Here is a 23,382-nt window from a genome sequence, read left to right as displayed (position 1 = left end):
TGAATGTTATAAAAATGCAATTAATTTATATATAAATTTATACAATAATTAAATATATTTATCTTATTTGCTTTATTCTGAATTACAAGATTATAAATTTATATGTATTTGAATAGGCCTACTGTATAAATTTTCTTTATATCCACTGCTAGAAATTTTAGCGGCATTATAAAGGATCCCATACAAACCTTATTGGAAACAGCCAAATCCACCGGAAACTATTTTCCATAAGGTTTGTGTGGGGGGTCCTTTTCTCCGTCTTCAATTTTTCTTACTAAGACAATTTATGCAAGGCGTTTGAAAAACATTCAGGTTTTGGTTTTATTTGTTTACGGCAACGCGATGTGCCTCACGGGAGGTCTTCTATGGAAAACTGACCTCTATTTAAGTGTTACTAACGTGAAAAACCCGGAAAACCACGTGGCAGTCCATTGGCTAGACACGAACCCACGACCAGTGTTCAATGGCCTTATATACTCGACCACCGGTGAGCTTAAAAAATATTCAGCATTTATATGATAGATAGTAAATTCACACACTATGTTGAGTAAAAAACTCCAGGTAAACATAGGCCGAAAACTTAACCGTTTCTGAAATAATGAGGTAAATAATTTGTCAAAAACCTGGAATTTTCGAGAGAGTTCGCGACTAGTACCTTGTATTTCTTTCAGAAAACATTTTTCGGGGGTATTTTTTGATCTCAGGGTACAAATGCAATTGACCGGTAACTTATGTAGATGTATAGAGATACATACACGTGTACATAGAAACAAAAGTGTTTATGTGTTTTTACAAAATTGCTTATATCAGGTTTTTATGTAGAGGCATTTTTCAATCTTCGGGGTCCGAGAGGTTATTACCCTCCGAGACTTACCCTGAAAGAAACTCTGTTCTCGACTGTTTAAGATTCAAAGTATGAATGGATATAAAATGACATGGAACACCTGAAAATATGGAGATAAAGATCTAGCAAGATTATCTTCTCTTTTCATGACGCATACGATACGTAAAAGCCAATAAGTCAGGTTTGATACTAACGTACAAAATTGGTCATATCTCAAAACCGGTCGCGTTATGTTTACTAAGATTTTACTAAGTATGGGGGTGTACTATCTATCATATAAATGCTACTTTCTTTAACCCCCTAGAAAAGACACATTCAATGAATTAATTGTATATATCTTTCTCTTCTCATCACTATTCGTTGCATTAAATGCTACGGACCTATTTACAAAGTCAGTAAAATATCTTATAGAGCAAAATGTTAATAATTATTTAATTCATATAACCAATGTAATTGTCTAGAGTCGGTTGCTCTTTCTATTCCAAAGTTCTCGGAAACTTTTTTGAAATAAATTATAAATATTGTCAAACATTGAGTATAGAAAAGTCATAAGTCGAGAGCTTATCCATCTCTTTATGAAAGAGAGGGTGCGTTTGAACTAGAAAATGTAATTAATTGATGGTAGTCAAGCAGAGCGAATGATATCGTAATAGCCGAACTGGAAGATGCTGAACAGGTTTAACTATGAAAACAGTAATTATTTCAAATGTAGTTGTAATCCATACAGTCAGAAAATGTGTGAAAATTAAGATACTTCTTTTAATTTTCACCCATTCGTCTCCTGTTGAAAAGTGATAAATCCGGTTCGAAAAAACTCCGGGTCTTCAAATAAACTCCGGAGGATACGTACATTTAAAAAAAATAAACTTTCCTGGGATTTAATCGATGAAATACGATATCTGATATTTTATTTAATCCATTATTATTTCACAGATACAAATCGCTTCTCTCCTCTGTCATGTTTTATTCAAAAATACTGACACAGAAAAACACGTTACATTTTGAGAAATTGTATTATTCAATTAATATAATGATTACGTTTAAAATATCTTTAAGATAGTTCTATTTCGAATTCAGGTTTAGTAATTTTGTTACATTTTATCTGCTTATGGCATGATTTTTTTCTTGGCATCACCTTCGCAACAGTATAAATATGGAAATGTACTATATTCTTATTATAATGATATTCGTCCCACTAAACCTTGAATTGTAACAAATTGTGATTTGAAATCATATTACACAATAGGAACATTAGCGAGGAAACGAGTGCTAGACAATTGCCTTCCGGATTTTATCTTTAGCATTCAAATAAACGATTATCTCCTAGAAACAATTAACCGATATCATCCCGTTTATAGACTTGAAAAAAATGCTGAGAGTATGTCAAACAATAATATATATTGTTGAAATATGTTAAACTTACGTATGATGTAACAATGCATATTACACAACCGGAATAACAATATGTGAATCATATCAAATTATTTTTTTAAATTATATTTTTCCCCGTCATCCCGTTTTCATCGAATATTTAATTTCTTGCTGTAGCGAGGATTAGAGTTTGAATCGAATCTGAAATTATTACAAAGAAAAAATTAACTAAAAACTTATAATTTTAATTATGTAATTCGAGTTATTGTTATTAAAATAGAGTTCATACTAGTTAATTTGTTATAGAAAATGGGTCAGCACTGCCCATTGATGATAGTTTACAGGGCGTTGAAAGACGTGCGATATAGTTCATTTCGAAAGGCGCTCCGTATAGAGAGACATTCATTTAATTTAATCTAATAATTGATTTAGTTAATAAGTTTCATTCAGTTTATTTTTACATATTCAAATTGTATGTAATTTTATAATTGTTAGTTTAAAGAAAACTTTCAGTTTATATAAGTTTAAATATCTGGTGATATACCTTGTATGCATATATCATATTTTATTATTGTAATGTATATTCAATAATAGAATAGATGTCTACTTAAGAATAAAAAGAATAAGAGAAATATTCTTCTTTTTTCCATTTATTTTATTTCTTTTAATAATAAAAAGCATGAATTATGTAAAAATGTATTAGAATATAGGATTTTATATTAACAATATCCTCTTAATAGTTCTTTTTTCATTTGTAATTCTTTCCGCCCTGTAGGCACTAAGAAGGTCCTTTTTTTCATCATGGATTTTGGCTAGGCCCATAATGAAGACAATGGGGTAGTGAGGGATGGAACTGATATATTCGGGATGTACCTCCCAAAAAAATTCAAAGGGACTTTCTTGCCAAATTCGATCTCGGTTCTCTCAGAGCGACAGGATAACGACTTAACCTCCTTGGTCATCATTATGTTTAATGGTACAGTGCCTACGATTAGATACACTCAAATACTATCGTTTCCCCTGGTAATAGTTCTGTATATGTGCAACGAGACGGATAGCCTGCTTGCACTATGCTTTCTGTTGTCAACATTTACTTTCATAAAACATGGTAAAAATGACTTTAAAAAAATTATATTATTTCATTCGGTTCAAATTAAAATACATAAAAATACGTATCAGATTGAAGATAATAAAAACGACATTTTTCTTCAAACAACGCGTAGATAATATGTAAAATAAAAAATAAAGAATAATTTTAATAATAAGCGTGATATATGACATTTGCTTTCAAAGAGTCAGTTATATCCGTATAGTTGTCCCCATTATGAATCAGGCCCGCCCGTAACAACAAAATTAAGGCCAGCAATATAATTCGTAGTATATAATAGTGTACAATTCGTAGTATGTTGAAAAATTTTCCTAAAAAAAGTAGTGTCAAACATGGTCGCAAACACTTTCAAATGATTCAAATGGCCAAACGTAAACTTTTTTATGAGAAGAGAAAAAAAGTTTTAAAAAAAATGAAATAAACCAAAGCAATAATGAATATCCCGTGGTTGACCTTTTATGTACTGTACGTACAACATAATTTTTATCCATTAACTGTTAACTTTTTCTAACTGCATAGTTAAGAAGAAATATTTTTAAAGAATAAAATTACATATAATTTGCATTGTGTCCCCGTATGAGAACAATGAAATTATGTTAAATATTCGTTCTGTTTCAGCGATTATTACGTTCTCATTAAACTTGAAGCCCGTCAATGGGCGAATGACACTGAACGCTGGTCGTGAGTTTGAGCCTCATCAACGGACTGGCCAGTTGGAGTTTTTCGAATTTTCTTCACGCGTCAAATACCTAAATAGGGGTCAGTTTTCACGTAGAAACTCTTTCCGATAGGCATCTTCTTGGTAGATTATCCTTATGTCGTATGACTTATCCTATTAAATCAAACCAAACTGGAGGATCCATGTTATAATTCAAGTCAACTCAGAAATTTTTGAGTGGATTGATCCGCCCTGTATTATGCGCCGGATGTCCACGGGAAAAAAAAGTTTAAAAAATATCCTTGATAAAATGTTTTATTTTATATATGTCTTTATGATATGCATGTTGACACCCTATTATAATAGATAGTTACATCAAACTACATTTTAGCAGTTATATATACACAATATGCCAAACTGTGTATACATTTTTACGTATGTAAATTACTGTAAAGCACGTATCGGTTTCGTTATTTGCCATCATAAGCCTTCAAATCGTTATACAATTTTGTTATTAATTTACACATAACATCTGTATTTTAAGTTATATTTGTCACGCAATATTACAAACTGCCATTGTTATAAATTACGCCAAACTTAAAATCACATTTTAGTATCTGTGTAATCAATTTACATTATGGAGCATTCTAAATCAATGATAACATTGTGCAATTACGACTTAACTAATTGAAAAACGTACCACATGACTTTCGGCCATAATTGAATTTTGGAATCCCTGTCATGATCTATGATCTTGTATATATCTTGACAGAATATAGATCTATATTTAGTATTAGACACGTGAAGAAAACTCAGAAAACTCCATTGGCCTACCCGTTGATAGGTGAGAACCCGCGACCAACCTAACTAATGTTCAGTGGTTTTATCCACTCGTTCATTAGTGTGTGCTGGATCCTCTGGAGTGGCAGGTTGGTATCTTTATCGCCTCAGCCGTTCGATAGCTTTATAGAGGATATTGCAATAACTAGTATAATAGAATCATTAATTTTACAAATTGAGAAATTTACCTATCTTTAAATATGCAGTTACAACAGCCTATTGCATATTTTCCCTTTGTGTATAAGTCAATTGTAAACTACTTAGTCGTTACATTCAGCTTGCAACTTTAGCAGATATGGTCAGCGCAGTTCCGAGGAAATTTTTGCGTTATACGATATACAACAATACAGTTTTGTGCAACAATAAAACCCAAGATGCAGAATTGCTAAAATATTTGTAAACAAAAGATATATTCTGAAGTCTTCACATCGCCCTTTTCTCATTTTCGGACACACAATTGACAAGGCTGATTGTAACTAACCTCTTTGGTTATGCACGCGATCTCCTGCAGATGTTAAAAAATAATGTTTTTTCTATGAGAAAATACTTTTCCAAAAATTCTTGAAAACGGAAGCAGTGTTTTGTTTTAGAATCCTATATTTAGATGGCCTCGAAAACGTTAATGTTTGTGTAATAAAACGTTCTCAGCATTAAGTGTTTGATGATTCATTAAATATTTAAAGAGCTGAGTAGGATATTTGTTAATAAAATTTGCTATTAAGTTTTAGTCTCAATTAAATAAAATTTTGCAAAATTTACAAGCATTTATGTATGAATTTGAATATATGAATGATGTATATCGAAGAACTTGTTTACTGAACTAACAGTAAATGAATTTACAAAAGGGAAATAATAAAACAATTTACTTAAATTATTCTTATATAGGCCTAAAGATGGTTTTCCAAGTAACAAAGAGACTGTTGATGATGTTATAAAATAAAAAATAAAAACTTTATGAGAATGGAACGTATCTAGAAAGAATTTTTTATATAGGGGAGACCGGGGCAACTTCGGCATGCGGGGCAAGTTTGTCAAGCGCTTTTTTTTAAAAACAAATTAAAAGGAGACTTTGGTTATAGGTTAGGCAGTTGAGTTTTATTGGTGGCTTGTTGAGTGTAGTGTTTTTATTGTTCTCCAACAAGCGTAGTTGAATTATCAAGCAAATTTTAATTTTCGTTCAATTCCATATAATATTTTTTTTCCATTTATATTGAATTGGCAGGTTTTGTTATAATTCCATGATAACGAAAGTTACTTTTCCTGTTAGAAGGATGTAACTTCAACTTATTCACGTGGCCAGATCGTGGCTTGGCATTCTGTTCTCAGGGTTGTACTTAATGTTTCGAAATCATGACTAGCGGGGTAAGATCGGCAACATAAAGCCACATTAGAAGCAAAGGATAAAAATCAAACAGATGATAAATGAAAACATGTTTGCATTTGTTATTCATGTATATATGTCTTTGAACTTGCATTTCGTTGTAATAATATTAAATGGGTGTTGGATTTGTATTTGTTTGTTTTAATAGTGAATTTCAACTTATACATTGTTAATAACATAATTTTATATACGTGCCTATCTTGCCCCATTACCGTTGCCCCTATACCAGGGGCAACTTTAATAAAAATAATTAAAATAATTACAACTTTACAAAAAGAGAGAAGTTGCCGATCTTGCCCCTATACCCGGGGCAACTTCGTCAATTTCTCTCTTCTTGTAAAGTTGTAATTATTTTAATTATTTTTATTTCCAAACTGATTTTAACCAGTTCTATAGTAAGGTAACATTCCAATAGACAATATGCAAAGCTTTTTTTTCAGTTTACAGCAGTATTTATTACACAGAATTTAAGTAAAGCTTAACATGCCGATCTTGCCCCGGTCTCCCCTATATTTTGGATTTTAATTAAATAATATTTATCATCAAATTAACCAAACAAATGAATTCGTTTTTCTATTATCTGTATTGTATATTTCCGTTTTACAGCTGAAATAAACATCGCCTCTTGCGCGAAAACCCTCCCCAAAAATGCTTCAAGATCATTTTATAGACATAGCCTTAACTTTTTCTTTCTTGTGTTATGCAAGTGCAGATTTAGATACAATAAAAGTATTAATAATGGTCAATAAGACGATGTTCTCGGCCATTGGCTGGATATGTCTCATCTTTTTAATTTTAAAATAGTTAAAATTTTCCTTGAAATTTTAGTATTATACTCGTATATTAATAAAAGCAGTTGTTTGCCAGTAAGTAAGTCCATGTAACTATTTATAAAAAAATATTTTGTTTATGATGTTCCATAGTAGAATTCACATGTTTGGTAGTAATTATAGATTCTACACAGAAAACAAGTCAGCAAAGAAAAAATATGGTTAGAGATTACAATATCTGTTTTTGGAAAAAGAAGCAACTTTTTTATTGGATGCTATAGTAAATAAAGTAAAAATAAACCAGCAACGAGTTGTTCAACATTCCCGGCAACATTTAAAATTTTGGTGGCGCCATCTGTTATCTTATTTTATTTTAAAAACTTTTTATATTTTTAACTATTATAAAATGGCAAAAAGCTTAATTTTGAGGATAAGAATGGGTTTTATAAAAAATTGTAAATTCTAATAACGAGTAAAATCGTCATTATGTTCGACTCTACTGGAGATATACGGGACTCCCATTATCTCCCCACCTCCTCGACCTTTAACCACCAAAATTTAATAGCATCAATTTCCCTAATAAACAAACCTCCCTGTAAAATTTCAGAAATTTTCGACAAAAAGCACGGGAATTATTAAGCTTTAAAGAGAGTGAACAAAATTGTGCCCCCTCACACACACACTAACTCCATACATAAAAAATTACCCCCAAAGTTTTTTGCGTTTCTCGACATTTTAAGGTGTTTAAGTCCAAAAAATGTAAAAATCTTAGGTGTCATTTTTTAACCGATTGCCATACTTTTCCTCTGTTATATATAACAGGCAGAAAAGTAAAAATTAATTATGCTTGCTCTTCTCACAAATAATAATCTTTCATTATAATAAAAACGAACATTATATCAACATTATCCCATTATCTCGCAGAAATGTTTTCATAATTCCGAGTTGAAAGTTACTTTTGTACAGTACACTAGAATTATTACGATGCCATTGATACTAATCATGACTACTAAACTAGTATTTCTACTTGTTTGTAATGGACAATTGATATGGCATTCATTTCATTTGCTGTTATCTGTATTGCTTGTAAGAATATAGATTAAGATTAGTCTCATTAACAAATGGTAAATTTGCTGATGAAGATGATGCTTATACGTTTTCCTTATTCAGAATTCTCGATTCGAATGAACTTGTAGAAATACGTCTTAATACGTCTTTCTTTGTGATGATTTATTGTTTTTAAAAACTAGAGTTGTTTCATTTATATTTCTGACCTCGTTCATTTAGCTTCTTAAAAAATACAATGAAATGTAAAAAAATCATCGTGATAATTTCATTCAATGATGCGTATACTTTTTCTAAATCTCTCGATTTCGTTTTTCCTATTATAGGAGTGCCTTGTTTTTTATATTTTCTTATATTATATAAACAACAGATTTATAAACTTTTATGTTTTATACGATTTCAGATAGTTTAATGCCATTTTCGTGCATTTGTAATGTAATTTTTACACGTACATTTTACGTTCATTAAAAAGTTACCGTCTTTCTTTTAATTTATCTCCTGTTCTCTGCAAGATAGATACAATATCTGATATGATCTTTTTGCATTTCAGAATTAGAATATCACACCCATTTTCAAGTAATTGAGAATTTTGTGTTTCACAATGCAGAAAAAATCACTTTCTGTTAATGATAAAATTACAAGGTTTTTATTTTTAACATTAAAACAATTTATTTTTTAATAAAAATTTTCAAAAAAATTCTAGTAATTTAAAATATTTTTCTATTGGTAAAAAAAAAATAGCTCGAGTTACAATAAATTTTAAATTTTTTATTAAATTATATACAGTACTGTACTACTTTCCGAAAATCATTTGTATAGTATTAATTATACTATCCAAATGTTGTAGAGTTTAATCACAACATTTTTAAATAAATATAATGAATCAGATTTTATAAACATGGTAGAATAGATTTCCAAACCAATAAGCAAGACCTTTTTGTCAGAGATCTTTTAAAAAATTTTAAGTTTTTAAAACGATTACCTCAAGAGAAATTTTTTTCGTGATTTTCAAAGTATGAATATTCAATATTAAATGTTTAGAATGTGTTTGAGTTTTCGATGAAACAGGTTCATTTGCTTATCCACCTGTATTAAAACTACTTTACCAGACAATGTGCCATATACAGTAAGACCACGCTTAATGCGGGGAGGATGCGTTCCTAGACGACAAATTGCTAAACGAAACAGCGTTAAACGAGAGTAAATAGGGAAAGAGGAACACGCGACCAAAAATAAACAGATTTTACTTTAATTTTAAGTTATTTTTATACTAATTTGTATAATAGTATGTGTTAAATAACACATAAACATATGCAAACAGAAATATATAGTTCCTTTTTTTTTTGTGATGAAAGTGGCGTACCGTAGTGGGGGCGGCAGGGGTGGCCCGCCCCGGGCGGCACTTTTTAGGGGGCGAAAAAATTTCACAATAAATAATAATAATATCTTGTAAAAATTTGAAACATCCTAATCTATACTTGCATCGCGCCTACGATAGTGCTATAATATAGTAAGGTAACATTCCAATAGACAATATGCAAAGCTTTTTTTTCAGTTTACAGCAGTATTTATTACACAGAATTTAAGTAAAGCTTAACATGCCGATCTTGCCCCGGTCTCCCCTATATTTTGGATTTTAATTAAATAATATTTATCATCAAATTAACCAAACAAATGAATTCGTTTTTCTATTATCTGTATTGTATATTTCCGTTTTACAGCTGAAATAAACATCGCCTCTTGCGCGAAAACCCTCCCCAAAAATGCTTCAAGATCATTTTATAGACATAGCCTTAACTTTTTCTTTCTTGTGTTATGCAAGTGCAGATTTAGATACAATAAAAGTATTAATAATGGTCAATAAGACGATGTTCTCGGCCATTGGCTGGATATGTCTCATCTTTTTAATTTTAAAATAGTTAAAATTTTCCTTGAAATTTTAGTATTATACTCGTATATTAATAAAAGCAGTTGTTTGCCAGTAAGTAAGTCCATGTAACTATTTATAAAAAAATATTTTGTTTATGATGTTCCATAGTAGAATTCACATGTTTGGTAGTAATTATAGATTCTACACAGAAAACAAGTCAGCAAAGAAAAAATATGGTTAGAGATTACAATATCTGTTTTTGGAAAAAGAAGCAACTTTTTTATTGGATGCTATAGTAAATAAAGTAAAAATAAACCAGCAACGAGTTGTTCAACATTCCCGGCAACATTTAAAATTTTGGTGGCGCCATCTGTTATCATATTTTATTAAGAAAACTTTTTATATTTTTAACTATTATAAAATAGCAAAAAAGCGTAATTTTGAGGATGGATTTTATGAAAAATCGTAAATGCTAATAACAAGTAAAATCATCATTAAGTTTGACCCTGCTGGAGGTACACACGACCCCCTTAATCTCTTCATTCCTCGACCTTTAATTACCAAAATTTAATAACATCAATTCCCTAATAAACAAACCTTCNCGGCAAAATTTCACAATAAATAATAATAATATCTTGTAAAAATTTGAAACATCCTAATCTATACTTGCATCGCGCCTACGATAGTGCTATAATCCGGACAGTCCGGGAATCGGCTCGCCGTCCGGATGGACTAGTAACTTTTTTATCCGAGGAAATCCTGCGAAACCTGTTGGCCTTTTTTTTTTTTTGCTTGTACGATTCATTCGCGTTCATACACACCACTAATATCCAATAGAACTACTTTAAACTGATCGCTGCACTACCACCGAATTTTTCATTGCTTGTTCTGTGACAAAACTGAATTTTGGTCTTTTAAATTGAAATACCTAAATAAGGGGGCCGAAATTTTCTTCCGCCCCGGGCGGCTGACACCCACGGTATGCCACTGGATGAAGGCCCTGGCTCTTCTGAAATTCTTGATTTTTGCGATAAAGACCTGTAGTTTCATTCGTCGCTGTTTTCTTTCCTTAAGCAAGTGGAGTAAGTTCTCAAGTAAGTTTCCTTTGGAAGTGATCTCTTATCGGTAGCAAGAGATCGCTTCTAAAACGCCTCGTCTTGCTTTTGCACTCCTTTCAAAATCTGGATCATTCGCTACAATTTGATCAACAATTTCGGTTATCGTTATCAAACTTTTACTAAGGAAATCTGTAGAGAAATTCTTTGGGTTCTTCGTTTTCAGAATCTCTATTGTCCAGTTCTACATGAATTCCTCGTTCTGCCAGTTCTTGAAGGTCGTCGTTGGTCGTCTCACCAGGAACCTGAAGTAGCTCCTCAATATCCTGCTTGTCTACATTTAGTCCTGTTATATCGATTAGATTGACAATTTGGTCAACAATAGGATCTTCTCGTTGTGAATTGTTGGATACCTCCGGCCATGCCTTCTTCCACACTTTGCTCATGCATTTATCAGTTAATTCTTGCCAGATATTGCCTATGGCATCCATGATGTTATATTTTTTCCAAAATTGCACTAAACAAACATAGATTTAAGGAAAGTACAGCGCTACGACGAATTGCCATTTTTTTGCTGATTGGTTCGTGTTCGGGAATAATCGTATTATATACGAATTAATGAAATGCCGGATAATTTGAATCAGAGTAAATTTTGAGTTTTTTTTAGAATTTCAGCAGACCGCATTATATCGAATCAGCATTAATCGAGGCAGCGTTAAGCGGCGTCTTACTGTATTTTACAATTTTTCTTTTGAATCGCGCTCATTTTATTAAATAATTCATTTAAAAAAAATACCTTAAAAAATAAAATTCGATAATAAATCGAACCAGTATGCGTTTTAGCAATTTTTATACATTTAAAATTAATTTTATACGACGTTAGATAAATTTATTTAAAATTATTTTAAATATTTTCAGTAAACTGCAATAAAAAGAAATTATGTCTGAAAAGTTTTGGATAAAGGAAATTAAAAAAAACAAATTAATTAGCTTAAAATCATGATCCCGATCGACTTCAATTCGAACTTTAGTCGGTGTGCCTACCAGTGGCCAAGCGGTCTTCGTACCCTGAACATTGGGAGTTCGGTCGTGCGGTCGCGGGTTTGCGCCTCGCTCGGAAGGGCTGGCCACGTGGAGTTTTCCGGGTTTTCTCCACGTCTGTAACGCCTAAATAGGGCCAGTTAATCTTAAAAATACCTCCCGGAAGGCATTCCCGTAGGCAGATCACCCAAGTGTTGCGTTGCCATAACTAAACAAACGAACTTTAGTCGTAACCCGCTAGCTGTAGCGCGGTCAAGGTGGAAGCCTACCGCTCTGGGGACCCGGGATCGAATCCGGACGGATCGCTAAATCCCCAGGAATTTTTCGGGGGTGGTCCGTCCGGATATGTCAGGCGCCGTCCCTCACCACCCGACCGCCCCATTGTGGGCCTGGACGAACCCATAATGGGCTTGCTAAACGAGGCCCACTTGGTGCCCACAAGGCGGAAAGAGTTAAAAAAGAAAAAAAAAAAGCCAACTACAGCAGGCTGTGATTCTGTCCGCTAACTCTTTTACAGATTCGGCTTTCTAACCATTTTTATAAACTTTTTCGTCAGTTGATATAGAAACCTCTCAATCTGTCTCAGTTGCGAAATGTTGGCTTCACGGGAGATTTATCGAATTCCGTAATGGTCCAACTTGGCAATTCGTGGTGGTGAGAATAATGGGCACTGGCTGTCTGGCTAGAAGACATATCCTTGGTCAGTATAGTATATTTTTAGGAAGGGTACTAGTCTCTTCTGGAAGGGTACATATGCTTCTTTAGTGATTGAGAGTCGTGACGGGACGATGAAAACACGTAAACGTCCTTTTGGATCGGTTGCCAGTCAAATCAGTCAAATCTCCGGTGAAAACTTGGAGTGTCGTTTGAAGGATCCACATCTGTAGTGAAACAGTAATGGTTACCAGCACATTCACTTCTGTCAATTTTCAGTGTAAAAATCTGCCGATTACATTTCTTCCATCGAATTCATTTAATGCTTCCATTTTTCAAATGAAACATTATTTACGTAAATTTTTGATAAATACAATTACTCGAAGTTACTGGAAAACACATTGAAATTTGTGCAGATCTTCAGAATACACACCTGTATTTCAATTCGTGAAATTAATCAAATATATTATACTGTATATTTTTATCTAAGATTTAAAGATTTTTCGGTTTATTCTATTCGTTTTAAATACTCCCCCTTCTTCTTTTTTAAAGTAACACGTTTTCTTAAATTTAATTAATTTATAAAACTGTTAATTCATTTCCCTTATCGAATGAAATGAATTTAATCAAAATTTTAAAAGTTGCGGACAGAGGGAGCTAGAGTTAGCAAAAGATCGTAAATCTGTTCATCTGCTTATTACGTCAATATGACGTAATATTTTCAGTTTATCAATGAGCAAGAATGACGTCATAGTGTGCATTATTCCAATCAATCGAACTGAGTATTTGCTAACTAGACGCGTTCCTTAATTTCTGACAGGTGAGGTATTTAAATGAAACATTTTCCTTTCTTTAGAATTAATTTCATGTGTAGATTCACATATAGAAATACTAGCAAATAATATTCTATTTCCACAATAAGAGACACTAGTCTTATGAAACAAAAACACATAGCCACTGTTCTACCATACGTGTGACGTATTGGTCACATATCGGACCATAACATTTACAATTTAACCAGGGACATATTTCAGAATCAGTGAAAATGGGGTCTAAAACTGATTGAATTGCTTTATATTATTGATCTATACATTGGTGATATTATATTGACGTTTTAAAAACTTGCTCTGTTCAAAACTGCAAACAGTTCCCAGAAATCGGGGATGTCTGGTCACTCTAACATAGATACAGGACTTACGTCTGAAATGAATATGTAACTTGAATAAAGTATTCTGGAAGAAATAGTGCATGTGTGTTGTTGGTATTGTGAAAGTAGTGTCTTTTATTGTGGAAATAGAATAACAATGCCAACATCCTTGAAAATATGAAACAATATTCTGTATGAATTTGTAAGATTGATCTTATGAAGTTGTAACCTCGAGCATAGCATTTGTAAACCATGTAATTGAAATTTAAAGTTTTCTACAAAAATTAATGATATGTTTTATTAATTATTCAGGATGCAGTGCCAAATATTACGGAAAGCTTATCGGACAGTTGAAGACGAATGCGCACGGTGTCAAAGGGACCGTTTATGCTGCCAGCAAAAATTCATTCTACTTGGTGGGATTCGAATATGATGGACAAGGCCCTGGTGAGATACATTAAATATAATTAAGTGCATATTTATTTATTATTGACATGATTAATATTTTTTGAAAACTCTAAATATATGTTATAAGAAATTTAGCCTGAAATCCCTGATCATTATCAAATATATGTTTGAAATATTAATGTTGCACTGCAATATGATTTGATATATGCTACATACAAGAATTGTTATATTCAGCAATAGTATTCTTCACACATAATTTATAAATTTAATTACACAATATTGAATGACATTGAACTGCCATCAGCTACAGTGATGATAAAATTTGTGTGCCAAAAGCCTACGTAACTTCCTTTGAAGAAGCCAGTCTTACAGAATGTAGATTAATGTTTTCAGATCTGATTACATCTCTTCATATTTGCATATATAATATTTAAATGTCTAAACATTCACATTCAAAGAACACTAATTCTAAATTTCATAAAAACTTGACTCAAAGTAGGTATGTCTGGAATGTGAGATATAATTATAACTTACAGTTTCTAGTCAACATTTATTTTAGAGAATTCAGATATATATTCAAGAATAAAACTTAATGTGAATTAATTATATTAATTTGCATGAATCTACTAACCTAACAGAATTTAATACAGATTAATTTATTTGAACATTTTCAATTTTTCAAACAGAAAAAAAGTCACTTTATTCAAAGTACCATATCAATTGTAAAACTAATACATTTCTTAAGAAAAATAATTATTTCAAATTAATTTGAAAGTAAAACTTCAGAAACTCCTCTTGCCATTTTAATATGAAAGTATTTATATAAAATTTTTATACTTAAAATAAAACTTTATACTGTACTTAAAAATAATTAAAATAAAATAAACTTTATTTGGTTTTGAACTTGAATTTTAGACAAACTGTTATATTAATAATTTTTATATGAAATTATTAAAAAATACATTTATTAATAATGTAATAGATTAATTTTTTATAAATGTATAAATCAAATATTTTTATAGTTTTCTTTTCAATGACAAAATATGTTTGATGAAATATTACAATATAATTTCACTAGAAACATCACAGTTTTAAGAAATCAATAAGTTCATATATGATGTGTGATCAAGTGAAACTTGTTTGTCCTGCATCACATGATCTGCTGCCCCAGAAAGATGATCACAGGGCATTTAGCATGGTAGTCACATTGTCTAGAATAGTTGAGAAAGGGTTGGTTATTTTCACAGGATTTAGGTAGGTTTCATATTTTCACAGGAGTTAGGTAGGCCTATAAACATAGCTGATGTTATTAAGAATCCAACTAAAGTTGAACAGCAAGTAGTGATTCAGTTTTTAAATTAATAGTGGTAAGGTGTCAACCAGTTGAAATCCATTGAAGAATTGCAGTTTATGTTGAGAAATGTGTGTTGAAAACAACAGTTACTGATTCAACACAAATGTTTCAGGAAGGATTGAAGAAATAAAAAATTTCCATGTTCAGATGAAGCACATATTGTTCCAACAGATGAAGAAATACAGTTGAACTGTCAAAGAAGCCTACATTTTCTAGAAAAAAATTCAGCATGTCTTTTGGAATAGTATGAAATGTGATTAAAAACAATCTTAAGTATAGCAAAGGGTATTCTCAATGGGTATCTCAGATGTTGACAGACCATAAAGAATAATGCATTAAGTTTTTTTGTTATTTTTCATTCATATTAATAATGTGTTTCCTTTTATCATGCCTCATAAATTAAATATTTTAAAAACTATTGTTTATTATTAGAGAAAAATTATTTCAAAAATTTTTTAACCTGATTTAAATCCGATGACTTCAAATTGTGCTATCATTGATAATTTATTTAATTATTGTCACTCATTAATTAAACTATAAATAATATATATATGTATATATCTTGACATTATTGCATGTTGATAAAAATTATAAGACTTTTATTGATTTCTTTAGGATAAAATTTATTCTATGTAGTTTTAAATGTTTTTTTATTTTGAAAAAATTATGTATTTAAATATGTTTTTATTATTGCTTCATTTTATTCAAATTATTTATAATGATATATAAGTGAATATGAATATAATGTAAAAAACAATTTTTATTTAGATGCCTTTTTTTGGGTTGGCACAACTCCTCAACCATCTGTGAATGGTTCCATTGTTCCTAATGAAAAAGGATTGTAAGTATATTATTTTTTATAAATTTCTTTGGAAGATTAGAATATATCTTTCTTGCCAAACTATGACCATTTTTCATTTTAAATCTTAAAATTTTTTGATAATCATAAAATATTTTTTCCATAAATTGATTTTAAAAGTGTGTAATTTATTTGTTTTTAGGAAAGAAGTTTTAAAGCAATATAATAAGCAAGATATTATAATTTCTCTCCCAGATGGAAAGACTATCAAAGATATCAAATGGTTAAGTGTTTGGTGCAGAATGTTTGCAGTAAGTTTTTTTATATTATATAAGAATAAATAGATTTTAAAGTGTAGAAGACGTGGTTGATTTTAAAGTTTACTAAATTATAAAATTAAATTATTATTTCTTACTTTTTTATTATTTATAAGCATTTATAAACAAAATATGTTTTACAATATGTGCATTATTTTTTTATACTTCATCTTAACAAATTAATAGCATATAAAGAATATTTTTAAAAAATTATTTTATAGTAATTTCAGAAGATATTTAAGGCTTTCTATAACAATCATCTCAAGTTTATGATATTAAACTGTTTAACAATTATTCAGTTATACAGTACTAATATATATGAAAATTATGACTAATTCATAACAACTTCATAATTGATGAATTTAATATGTAAAAGGATATGATTTAGGAAAACTGTTGTGATTTATTAAATACATATAGATATTGATTAAAGATTTAGAAACAGTTTAGATTAGTTATATAATTTATTTATGCAATTAAATATTTTTTATTACTACCATTATAAATTGACTAAGGAAAAAATAATTATTGGGATTTTGAAAATTCTAATGTTTTCTTCATATATATTACACATTTTATGAAGTTTAAAAAATCATTGTCAACTATTTTAAATTAATTATTTACAATAAATTGCTAATAAATAAAATAAAAATATCAGTTTTGGTTACTATTAAAAATATAATTCTTATTATCTATAACTATTTTTAAATACGATAAGTAAATTGAAGGAAAGATTAGAAAGGTCTACATAAATAACATACATTAGGTAAGTGTATTATCTATTATTATGCAGTAAACTATTACCACAAATATAAAATAAATAAGAAAATATAAGAAAATTTTATTTACAAGTTAAAGATGAAATGTGTTAGGTTAGATAGATAATTTATCAGTTAATATGCTAAAACTTACAGTGTTGATAAATGGTTCACTAAAAATAGAAATTTAAAAATATTTATTAATGAAAAACACTTCTTTGTATTAGCAGTTTTTATAAAATTTATTAAAATAATACATACTTAAATATGATAAGATTTAAATATAATATAGTTACTTTTTAGGTAGATTTTGGCTCAGTTTTGATACCTGATGATTTTGTATTGCCTGGAGAATTAAACTTGGGACCATTTCCATCATTTGCACATAATTTACGCTCAGGAAATATTATTATTAAAGATAGTAAAACAGTTTACATACCAAAACTTTTTTATGATGGTGCAGCTCCTGGTAAGTATATTTCATGTATAAAATTTTTATATTTATTCTAATTAAAATATATGAAATAACATATATGTATAATAAGATTCTTATGAGTAATGTTTTGTGAATAAAATATTTGCTAGTTAATGTAGTTTTATATATATAAAACATTACTGTAAAAATTGTATGATCACAAAAACCTGAAAATAAAATCAATAGAAACACTAATTTAATCCAGATATAACAAAAACTCACATTTATTTAAATAATATATAATAGTCTAATTATTTTAAGCTATGAAACATGTATGTGCCATCTAATGAGTTTGAACTGTTCAATATTAATAGTTATATAATTTAATGTAATAAGAATAGTAACATCTTAGATAGTATTGCCAGTTTAATTATTACATTATTACTATTAAACTAGATATTCCAGTGTTTTCGTGACTGAACTTGTTTGTGTAAAATAAATTTCTTATTTCATATATGCATATTTATCAAGAAATTTTTTCTTTTAAATATTATTATTTAAATTATTTATTATTTAAAAAATTTCAAATATTATTATTATAACATTAACAAAATATTACAGAGTAATTTCTATTTTGCAAATTTTAATAGTATAAATACATTATTGTCAGACGTACTGTATATGTTTGACAATAAAATATTCTGTCATTATTATATATTCCTTTAATTATATAGATGTATATTTTTATATATGGTATATATAAAATTAAATGTATATGTATGCTTATGAATTGTATATGTGACTTGTGACATGGTATATGAATATGTATATATATATATATACATATTCATATACCATATACATATACATATATATATAATATATATATGTATATTATATGTATATGTATCACATATACATATATATATAATATATATATATTATATATCAATAAGTATATATATAACATATGTAAAGTACATTTCTTAAGTATCTTATGAAATTGTATGTGTATATTTATACATATGCTTATGTCAAAGAATAAAAAAATAAAAATATAAGAAAAGAGATTTTAAATTGATTAACTATTATTTGAAAATAATATTTTTTTAAATTTAATCATAATTAAAAATCTTGATCATGTATGACAGAATTGCTATAAAAATAATGCCTGTAAATTTTTCACTTGGAATAAATAAAATTTAATATTTTCAGATAGAAATTATATTATTAGTATAAACTTAAATGCATGATTTAGTATTGAATTTATTCAAATTCATTCTAGACTCTTATTTATTTTTTGTTACTGCTGTTATTTATTAAAGACAAATTATTTATCTGATAAGTTTTTAATTAAGCAGAACCTTTTATGTAGATAGATTCTCATATGTCATTATCATAATTTAATATAATTCATTAATAGAAAAATGATAACATATATGCTGACTTATAAATAAGTATTCAGTAATAATTGGAAAAAAAAAATCAGAAAAAATCTTACTTTTAATACCATTTAATATTATTCATAAAAACTTATTAATTTTGTATTTTAGTTTTATAAGTTTTAGAAAACTGAATTTTTTTGAATACTTTGACTTCTTATTATAAACTTTTTTTAGTTTAAGATGAAGAAAAAAACTTTTTATAACTTTTTTAAAATGTTTGTTTTTATAAATGTGAAAAGTAATTATTATGACATATTGACTACTATATTTATTGTATTTTACTGAAACATTTACTGTTAGTATATTTCGTTTATTAAAAAAGACTAGGACAATGAATTTAATGACGCACTATAAAAATTTTAGAAAAATATGGATTCAATTTCAAATTAGTTGATTTTTATATAAAATAAAATATCGCACTTCTGACAATCGCTGCGAGTGTATGGGCTAAATTTGGACAATCCGTGCTTCTTGCATGGACAATTGTATGAGGCCCGCTCACACGTCGGAAAACCTGATTTATTCGTGTATGCACCAGGCGGAAAAACAAAAAATATCGTGTATCCACAAACACTCCAATAAATAAATAGAATTGAAACGGCGCTTTGAAATGTTTTTCCGATGAAAATGAATAATAATAATAAGTTTCAATAAAAATAATAAAATGTAAATTGAATTTTATCATAACGAGTTTGCTTGAATTTCCTTTTTTCTGAGATCGCAGCAATGCGCGACGGGTAAGCTAGTTTTTAAATAAAATTTAGATACTGGCTCATGTTTATCTCAAAATTTATTTTTCCCTCAAATTTTCAGTCTAAATTCAATATATTTTCCATGTTTATCTCAAATAATATTATTCCAATACTTCTATATCTCAAATTATAGACTGAAGTATCAATTACAAATTTAAAGCTTGTTGAATACATTTTAATAGTATAAATAGTAGTTGAGAAATATCTCTTGCAATATAGTACATAGTTGCAAATTAACACTGCTTTTCTCTGATTGGCTATGAGTTTGGTTTGGTTAGTGGCAACACATGAGTGATCTGCTGAGTGTAGATACCTCTTGGGAGGTCTTTAAATGGTAAACTGGCCCCTATTTAGATGTTACAAATATAAAAAATCTCAGAAAACTTTACATTGGCCAGGCGGGTCAGTAGTTTTATCCATTTGGAGAAAGTCAGGCATCAGAAACTATTGACAAACTATTTCTGTTAAGGTATTTCAAAAATGTTTGATTTATATCTAATAAGGTATGTACTGTACTTGCTACTGTATTACTAAAATACTGTACTTCCAATCAAACCTATCACTGTTTACTATGTAGGAACCTCTACATCTCAAAACCCATCTGTCTTGAATTTCTTTCACATTTCCTTGAGATTCAAGATAGAAAGGTTCAATTATATACTTATTTATAATAATAATTATGAAAATTGTTCTCTGTTTAAAATATATTAAAAATACAAACGTAAGTCAATAGTTTTTAAATGAAAATTCTTGTTTCAACTATTATCTAATTTTCTTATATTTGGTTTTTTTCACTGAACTGATTGAAGATGTACAACATAATTTAAAAATATATGTTGTTCTTAAATTTTAAAATTGTTTAGATGGAATTATGTTTTATTTATTTAATATATATAAATTATTAAAACTTGAAATGATTACAAATAAATATTTCAATCATATTTTATATAATTTAATAATTTTTTGTGATTCACATACCAGTAATATGAATAACATTTTTGAAAATTTATTTTTTCAGATGCCTTTTTTTTGGTAGGAAAAGGAAATCATCCTCATAGTTCTTCAGCAATAAAGGTGCCAGATGAAAATGGAAGGTAACTGAATTTTTTTGTTTACTTTAAGTGCACAGCATAGTAAAGTAACACAAACAGTTATCTCTCACTGAATGGTAATCCAGTACTTTGTAGGATCATCTCAAGCCTTAATAACAGCATTCTAACATAGAGTAGATGAGTTTTTTTACCAAAATCATCATACTATACTCTTCTAATACACTTCTGTGGTTGCTGTTTATTTTCAGGTCTTCTCTGCTATATTTTGTGCCTGTAATATTCCAGTAGCTTCAGTAAGGATAAGGACTATTATTTGGCCAGCTTAGGCGTCTGATCTGGACCTTGTAGAAAACATTTTACTTAAACAATAATTTGTGTGACACTTTAAGTAACAATAAATGCTAACAAATTATAAAGAAATGACAGATTATATTTTACTCCCCATTTTGATGATGTGACATGGTACAATCATCCTGGAAGATACAGGATTTTGTGTCATGAAATTGTTTCTTGATTGTTGGAATTGGCTTACTAATAAGATATTTTTGTAGAGTTCTGCATTCACAGATTCACTTATAAAAGATCACCTTTACTGGATATGTGTTCCATTCTCACATCAAGTAATCTCTGTTTTAGTCTTCATCTTTTCTATGCCTTAGGGTTTGCATCAGATCAATGTAGGTTAAATTTGGATTTATTCCAAAATATAACAGAATTTTGCATGTCAACACTTCAGTCTGCATGCTGTTTAGCCTAGATAAGCCATTGTCTGTGCATTTTACTTATCAGTAATAACTTCTTACATGGACATTAGATGTTTAAACCCATGTTGCACAGATGATGTCACAGAGTTCATGCACTCACTTTTACTTTCCAGAACTTACAATACATTCTTGCAGGCTGAGATGCTTCAGCATTCTATCCTATATTCTCATATTTACCTTCTGATCCAGCTTCTTTCAATGTTGCCCATGTTTATGTCTGCTTTGTAACAAATGCACAATTATTGATTGATGGTAATGCACTCTCTGCACTATTTTACAAGAGGTTAAACTTTTATCCTTCAAAGCAACAATTATAGACATTTTACATGGTGTTAGCTGTCAAAAGCATTCCATTTTGCTAATAAACGTACACCATTGCATGCATACCATCTTCAATTTTTTATACTAATAAATGCAGTAACAGCACTAGGATTTTCATTCTGGGAGGACAAGATGGATTTTATCAAACAAATTAATGTTTAGAATTTAGTGATCAATTTTTAGTAAGACATGTAAGTAGAAAAAAGAAGTTAATGAAAATCTTTAATTATTTGGCAAACAGTCAATTCCTATTTATAGAAACTCCCCCAATAATTGATCAGTATAAGTAGACATTAAAAAATTATTTCAGGGTCAGTGGATGGGTGGGTTAGCATCCACCTTCACTCCATCCTAGCAGTATGAATATATGATACAGTCACTGAAAACATTGCTGCAGTAGACTTTGTCAGCCAATGAAAAGTGTTTTCATGTTTGAAAGATTTCACTTGTGAAATCATTGTATGGTTTTTTTCAGGTCTGCAGCAATAATGATATTTTAATTTTAAAAAAATAAACACATTTTTGTAGGATTTTATGAGTGGTGCAATTTTCATGGACACTGCTATAAAAAATACACCTCATATAACAATTACCCCATTTTGCACCAGTTAATAATGTTGCATTAGTGAATTTAATCACAATTGTCTATAAGAACAAAAATTTTTACATCATTTATTATATAGCTAACAAATATGTACATTAGTTTTAAGAATAAACATATGTATTATTGTAGTTACATTTTAATACAAGTTATTTATCTCAAATTGAAGTTAAATGATAAAAGATAACATGTGTTACAAAATTATTTGTTTCTATTATCATTTATACTTTCTTTATGAATAACAATATAAGAAAAGTAATGTATTCACTTTCAGGTTTGCCTGAGATAATTCAGGTAATTTAGGTTCTACTGTATATTCATTTAATGTTTTTCCATTATATGTAGAACCTCACAATTTCAATATTTGAAAGTATACATATGTACACACTTAGCTGTTACCTGCGACTTCGCCCGCGAAAATTTGATAAATTTTCTGGAACGTTTACAATTGTTCTATAATCAAACCAATATGCAATAACAAATTCGAATTTAAAACGGTTTGAACATTTTTAAAATCGAAATAGATAAAAATATTTATAACAATGTCTGAAATGTTATTAATTTAATACACCTAAGTACTCGATGAAGACTA

The 23,382-nt window shown here is 29.2% G+C and overlaps 1 protein-coding gene across 1 annotated transcript in view; it reads left to right on the top strand.

The window, feature by feature from the left end:
* The window catches only part of LOC111621741 (protein Skeletor, isoforms B/C-like), a 66,358-nt gene that overhangs the window by 5,658 nt on the left and 37,318 nt on the right, over positions 1-23,382 (top strand). Inside the window, exons 2-6 of the mRNA XM_023363968.1 lie at positions 14,117-14,251; positions 16,335-16,407; positions 16,568-16,676; positions 17,744-17,909; positions 21,071-21,148. Of these exons, the coding sequence (XP_023219736.1) occupies positions 14,117-14,251; positions 16,335-16,407; positions 16,568-16,676; positions 17,744-17,909; positions 21,071-21,148 (561 nt within the window). The remainder of the gene's footprint in view (positions 1-14,116; positions 14,252-16,334; positions 16,408-16,567; positions 16,677-17,743; positions 17,910-21,070; positions 21,149-23,382) is intronic.

The sequence above is a fragment of the Centruroides sculpturatus genome, unplaced genomic scaffold, assembly GCF_000671375.1.
Source record: "Centruroides sculpturatus isolate CEXI.00-Female unplaced genomic scaffold, Cexi_2.0 scaffold21, whole genome shotgun sequence".
Taxonomy (NCBI): Eukaryota; Metazoa; Arthropoda; class Arachnida; order Scorpiones; family Buthidae; genus Centruroides; species Centruroides sculpturatus.
Note: the sequence above shows the minus strand (reverse complement) of the source record. Positions and strands in the feature narration are given on the sequence as shown.